The 7,205-nt window shown below is 34.4% G+C and overlaps 1 protein-coding gene across 1 annotated transcript; it reads right to left on the minus strand.

The window, feature by feature from the left end:
- Positions 1-233: 233 nt before the first annotated feature.
- On the minus strand, positions 234-4,442 carry LOC140774116 (uncharacterized). The gene is made up of 4 exons (XM_073116976.1): positions 4,217-4,442; positions 3,908-4,010; positions 3,747-3,795; positions 234-447 (listed from the first exon to the last, which is right to left on the minus strand). The coding sequence occupies exons 1-3, from the start codon at positions 4,321-4,323 to the stop codon at positions 3,781-3,783; spliced, it is 225 nt and encodes a 74-aa protein (XP_072973077.1). The 5' UTR covers positions 4,324-4,442; the 3' UTR covers positions 234-447; positions 3,747-3,780.
- Between the last annotated feature and the right edge of the window lie 2,763 nt (positions 4,443-7,205).

A 7,205-nucleotide genomic window follows, 5' to 3' on the forward strand; every position in this document is an offset into this window, starting at 1 on the left:
CTCATTGAGAGACCTTACCTGTCTGGATGCACACTTGAGAAGGCTGGTGTGCACCACTCCAAAATACTCGCAGGTAACCACGGCTCGACTGAGTTCGATATGGACCTGCCCTGGCCAGTGTGAGCACCGCATTCAAACTCCTTCTGCTGTCCTTGGTGGAGTTGCATCAAGGAACCTCCTGTAGATGCAGTATGCTCATCGACTATAGGCTAAATGGTAGTGGCACAACATGCTAAACTGAAGAAAAGCATTTATTACATTCAGAAATCCCACATCACACTTAATTGGGTATTTACAAGGGAATAAGCAAATGCTCCTTAAATTATTCCTCACTTCTTATGATGAAAAAAACATCCAATATCCACATATTAGAACGCAGCCAATTGTATTCCTGCCGAGCTGACAGTAGCATAAGCAATCACAGGAGAATGATAACAGCTTTTCAACCTGAGCAAAACCAACATAGTTAATAACGCAAGGAATTCTAGGAGAGAGCTCAAATGCATATCATGTAACAGATACAAATCATGAAAAGATTAAATAGTCATCTTGGATATAGTTGCAATGTAGAATGTACTATATGTTAAAAAAGAGCCGCTGATAATGCACTTTGGGTTCTTCTGCCTACAATTTTGCACACAAGATATTAATAATTAAAATTATGCAATTTATAAGGTTACTCGGCAAATTACATGTCATAGCCGGGATGGAAGCATAGAACCAAAACATTGAGTCATGCCATCCGTTACTCAATACTCTGGGGTCATATCATACATGATGGGAGACTCCAATTTGATTCAAGAAGCTGACATCACTTCTCATTTGGTTGAAGTAAATGGTTAAATTAACAGGAGCATTTTTAGATGGCTACCTTAGCTCAGAGGACAAGTAAATAACCAATACATCATCAATATGACCATTAATATACTATCTGTTAGAGAATATTTATGATACGAGTGCCCATGTTGTGTTACCATGTCAGAATATTATGTCTTAATGGAGGATTTGATCTGATCATACAGAAAATCACTCCAGAAAACTATCCCCAAAACAACAAGGATATAGCATTGCTGCTACTGCATGTATAATAATAGCCTGCATGATCATTATGTAGCATTATCCTAAAAGATTACTAGATTTTATCATTTCCTGTTATCTCAAGTAGATTACTAGATTTTATCATTTCCTGTTATCTCAAGTAGAGTTCTGAAGTCCCTATTACACCCATCACAACATCAATGGTGGAAATATAGATTTACAAGCCTATAGATGTATCAGAAACATTGTTTGATCTGAAATGTATAAGGTACTGGATATACTAAAATTATGAATGTGATCTGAAATGTAGAATATAATTACTGATGTGATCTCAAATATGTAAGCCTATGAATGTACTAAAATTACAAATGTGATCTGGAATGCGGAAGCTAACTACTGATGTGATCTCAAATATACAAGTCTACAGATGTGTACACATTATTGACATGATTTGTATTTAAAGATAAGAACTGTTTGAACGCACCAAATTTGCTTATTCAGATGCAGCTCTTTTCTAATAACAAGATATTAGATAAGAGATGTCTACAAGAAATCCACAGCTCCCCATATTATTGAATGTCTAAATTCCCCAAGTTTCAGATCAACAATTCTTTCTACACGAGTAGATAGACATAGGCACACTAAACAATGTTCGCTGACCAAATATATCAAATAGTAAAACTACTGTGCAAAGTCTCCCTTTGTAAAATAGGTTACATATGACTCTGGATAACTTTCTAAGCATAGCCTCCAAAAGATGACTATCAAAGAAACATTTAATATCATTAGTGCATACTCCTCACGACAATGCATAGAATCTGTCAATAGATTTTGCCCCCTCTAGAGCAAATTCTTAGCTCAATGAATGTTTGTGCAAAGGACAGATGTTTAGGGTTCTAAAAACATAGTAAGGCCTAACTTACCAGATAGGGTCAAGCGAAAGTTAAGAGTTTCGGATCCAGTCCAATGATAGAACCATTACTTATCGAGGTTGACGGTTTATCTTTTCATCTTCCTATAGCTTAACAAACTCAGTGACTGGATTGAGCTGTCTTCAATTTCTGAGTTCTGACAAGAGAATCTAAGACGATCTCAGCATAGTATCCAAGTGAAGGGCTTTAGTTGCTCTCACCAAGTCTAACCCATATCCTTGTCATCTAGTGTGCACAACATGACAAGAAGTTTGAGCAGCATAGCTCGGTGCTGCTCAGCGTGCACCATGCCGACAAAATGCCATCAATGCCCTCATGCCACTTGCTTAATATGAAAGTTCTTTTCCTTTTCCTTTTATAGGCATGAGGATATCTTAGTCTCATTATCAAAATTTACCATTTAATTCAAATCCTTCCTTGACTTCTCTTCCTTATCGACATCCTTCTACAACAACCCAATTAGGTAAAGAGTCTTCAACTAATGCTTGGACTCAATATCTGGAATTACTTGGTTTATGTTTTATTTGTACTTATGTAATTAACAAATTATATTTCAAAACATAATTTATATTCATGTAATATGTCTAAATTTTATGTATGAACATATGCATAAGTTATGAAATATTTAATTAAGAATATTGATGTGAAAAATTGATTTTGAAGTTAAAATTTTATTGAAGTGCTCAAACGGTGTCATAAAGATCTGAGTAGTATAAAAAAATACTCAAGGGCACAGAAATCACCACTTTGTATTCAACTATCTATTCTGCTATTCAAACGCACCCTGCAGTCGTTTGCAATGCGTTCATATATACAGAGAATATCTTTTGGTTATTCGAACGCACTTGGAGGCCATTTGAATACGGTTGCGAAACTTTTTGACCTTATCTTTATAAGGTATAAAAGGGTTGGGACACCCTAACCCTAGATGAGGTCGGTCATTGATTATAAGAGATATTTATATTATCTCTAGGAGGTATATAAAAGGGTTTAATCTAATCCTAAAAAAGCCGTCTATAATCAAGAGACTATCTTTTGGAGGCTATTAGAGATCACTTCTCTACTTTAGATGAAACATACTCTATTATTTTCATCTCACGCATTTATATCAGATTCGAAAGAATTACGTCTTGAGGGTCACTGAGACGAAAGAATAAATCTCGAGGGCCATTGAGATTTGAAAACACTTATTACGGGAAGTAGTGTATCATAGGGTCTAGCGAACAATGTTGGTACATGTTGAGTCGTGAGAATCGGTAAATGATCTGTAAGCTTCTTGTTAACCGCTATAATTTTTAATGATTAGTTTTGGTTCGAGTTTGGATCCGTGGTATTTTACCGTTTGAAGTTTTTCCACCTAAATATTTTGGTGTTCATCTTTGCTTTATTCGTTAATTATTATTCCACATTTTTACTTAAGCAAATGGTTGTCTTGCTTAGGGTTCTTATAAATATATCCGCATGTCTATAAGTCTTTTCACTTAGCATTAATATTGTATTATAAGAATCCATATTATATTTATCAAGAATCATTTTACCACTATCCATGACCAGTGATCAGTAAAGGGGAACATCTTGCAGCAATTATATCAAATTTGAACGTAAGCAGTTCATACAAAACTAATCGACTATCAGATACTAAATTGATAAAAGTAGCCACATGATATAAGCAACACTAGTATCCACCTTCACCAGAAAGAAAAGAATTTCACAACTAGAGTCAACCAGTAACTACATAGATTGCATCATGCGACCAAAAGGATCTCAAGCACTTACATATTTACAGATAATTGCCAAAAGAAGCCAGCATTCATCCCATCTGCCACTGCAATCACGACATAAACCCCAAGTTTCTATTCAGCAGAAGATTAAAAGAGAAAAAAAACCTAACCTAACCAAACCAATCTAAAATTTCTAACGTATAAGAACCTTCTCACCTTGAGAACTGGCTCCCCTTTATCCGAGACATTAGATTGCTTCGCCGCCACCATCTGCTTTCGAGCTGCCCTCCCAGCCGCCGACTTTTCGTATTCCTCTTGCCTGCAACCAATCTTCTTAAGGTCAAAACGCAGAATTCTCCATGATCTTATAGAACCTATCACTTCTTCAATCATAAGGGAGAGAATAAATCCGATTCTATTCGCTTTCAGATAATCAAAAACTTTATCAAAAGGGATTGGCCAATGATTTGCATAGGAATCATTGTGGGGACAGAGATAGAAGGGGAGATTAGGGCAAAAAATTGCCTCCTTTGAGCGGCTTCAGCGGCTTTAGCGCGGGCTTCTTGGGATTCGAGGCGGTCTGCTTCGCGCCTCTCTGCCTTCGAAGGCCCGAAGCACGAGCAAAGCGGCATCGTCTTCTTCTTCTTCTTCTCTTCTTCTTCTTCTTCTTCTTCTTCCCTTCGTCGTAGACTTCGCGTAGGTTGGGGTCACACAACGAAAAAGGGTTCCTGACTCACCATCGGGAATACCTTCAACACATTCTAACTTTAAACTAAGAAGTTCTTCAAGTATTTTATTTATTTATATTATTATTATTGTTATTATTATTTTGTCGCAAAAGGTGAGAGAAAAGATGTTAAGAATGTTAAAAAACGGCTGGAAAGTTCCTTTCGGACAAGCACGGGCTCCACCTAATCGGTTGGAAATCTCATTACCAAACCTCTATGGAGGCCTAGTCATTATGAACCTCTAGGTGTCTGTCGCTACTTGTTGGTGAACAAAAGGGCCTTATAGGCCTTGAATAAACATAAGTATATTCGGTCCCGACTGATTTAGACTATCACGAGGCTATCCATCCTTGGAACAAGAAGTATTAGTGTAAATATGAACCTAGTTAACATGATTTATAATGTTTCTAAATTAATTTGCAATAAAACTTGGAATGGCACTTGTATTTTGGACTTATTCAGTCATTTCCTAAGTGAGAGTATTTTGGCATCAAATAAATGGTTTAATGCTGAATAAATTGAATCTCGGATACTTGGAGAAGTTGAAACATAATTTATTAGTTGAGAGACCCCTTAAAAGGTAAGATTTTTCTTAAGAAATTGGCCTGGAAACCTACGTCTAAATGCATCCAAAACTTATGAGGTGTGTGACTTTTTTGATCAATGGCCAAAGCCATGTAGGACAAGCTCAACAATTTGTGGCCCATTTGGCAATCAGACCCAAAACCACACTAACCCCACTACTTCATCTTGCCTCATTCACTGGATAGTCCCTTAACCAGGGTATTTAAAGCTCAACAACTCATTTTCAAGTCCCAACAAGTCTGATAAGAAGATCTTTATCCTGCGTTCCCTATTGGGCTTTGTCAATAATAGTTGATAGTTATTTTGATAGATTTTAGTCCGTCTTATCTCAGTTGAACTACTGGCTTAAAGGAAGACTTGCTCACCATTCGAATGCATGACATCACTTATGTTGAGGTAGAAATAGATTCCCAATTACTTGGCAACATTCTGAATGGTCTCACCCTTCACCCTTGACGAACTCTTCTCTCATGTATGACTTAAATTTTTTAATTTCTTGTATTTCTGTTCTTACTGTGAAACATATTTATTGAGAAGCTAATAAAGCTATCAATTAGCTAGCAACCTCAAATAGAAACTTAGGCTTTTGATGTACTTGACCAGGTGCCTTGTTATGTATGACTTTTGATAGATGCCGATAGTTACTTTTGTACTCATGGGTCATACGTAATGGACTTTTTCTTTTTACAAAAAAAAAGAAAAAAATGATAAAAGAACAAAGAATATTTCTTATGAACTAGAATATGTTTTATATATATTTTGAAAAGAAAAAGAGAAGTTGATTGTGGATATGTCAAAAGAAATTTTATTTTATGCAATAAGGTTATTAGATATTTGTTATAAAATGAGAAGTTGATGTATAGAGCACAAAAGTATTAGAGAACAAAAAGGAAGAAAGAAAGAGAGAATTGTGTTTTTTTTTTCCAAGTTCTTCTTACCTCTCTAAGTCCCTTTATATATGTTTACAAGAGGATAACCTCTAGGTCTATATATTACCACCATAATATAAATAATTAAAGCATAAGAGATGCAATCATGGTATAACTTAAAGTATGAAGATTACATGGTGATATAAATCATCTAAGGTGGTCTTCCACTTATATTACAATATTTATAACATTCTTCTTTGGATGACCACTATACAGATTATTCCTTATTAAAAATGTTGTTAAATAAAACTTAATGGGAAAAAGAACTTAGTGAAGGAAAAATAGTACATAATTCATGTGTAGATTGTGATAGTTATGCTTGTACTATATGACTACCTCGTTAAAACATTCCCAAGTAAAACCCAATGGGAAAAAGCCTAAGTGAAGGGAAAAAAGTACAACATGTAAATATGTTTTAATCCCCTTATTGGTAGAAAAGTTCTCTGGTGGTTCAGTTTAAAAGTTTATTGTTGCGTACCAATTTTTTAATTGTCATTGTAGGTAGTGTATTAGTAAATAAATTTAGAAATTACCACTTGAACATATCATCTGAACATCAATATCATCATCCTTTTGAAGGTCATACTTATAAAAGAATTTTAGTAAAATATATTTAGTTCTGTCACCTGATGTAGTCTCTTTAAATTTGTGTTATATATGTTACATTACCTTCACATAGATTTGAAAGAGCATAGTTTTTTTCACCTCTACGTCCATGTAGAGCACTTTTCTGGCCGACAATAATATCTTTTTTTCCCACTTTTATTTCTTCTTCCTTCTTCCATAGTCTTTGTTATGAAGGATGTAGTGGGTCTCCTTGTAGCCTATTTGCATAGCCTATGGTGTTGGATAATCAAACCTAAGCCCAAGCTATGGAAGAGTTTTGGTTTAGTTTTAATTCTATTTACTATTAGTAGTAATTAGTATTATGTAGTAAATGTCAATTTATTAGTAGTATTAATTAGTATTTTTATATATTTATCGTATGTAACTTATTATTTTTTAGTTTTACATTTATTATTAGTTGGAATGATTAATATTAAACTATAGCAAACATAATTATTCAAAATAATCATAAGCATATATAATTTAGAATAAGTTAACTATTTCCTTGATACCAATAGTATTATTAGTTACTTAAATTATTATTAATTAGCCTAAATACTATGGTAGTTGAAAATGTGATATATTCAATAGTTAGTATTTTATTCGTGCCATTAGTTACTTTTATTTTATTTCAAACATCATTTATATCTATTATGTTTTGCATCG

Source organism: Typha angustifolia, chromosome 13 (genome assembly GCF_048772165.1).
Source record: "Typha angustifolia cultivar Huaian chromosome 13, ASM4877216v1, whole genome shotgun sequence".
NCBI lineage: Eukaryota > Viridiplantae > Streptophyta > Magnoliopsida > Poales > Typhaceae > Typha > Typha angustifolia.

Bases quoted from the DNA above. Each gene is read 5' to 3' on its own strand.
- LOC140774116 (XM_073116976.1), bottom strand. From the start codon at position 4,323: ATGCCGCTTTGCTCGTGCTTCGGGCCTTCGAAGGCAGAGAGGCGCGAA. The intron at 4,011-4,216 runs GCAATTTTTTGC...GATTGGTTGCAG, and splicing joins GCTGAAGCCGCTCAAAGGAG to GCAAGAGGAATACGAAAAGT.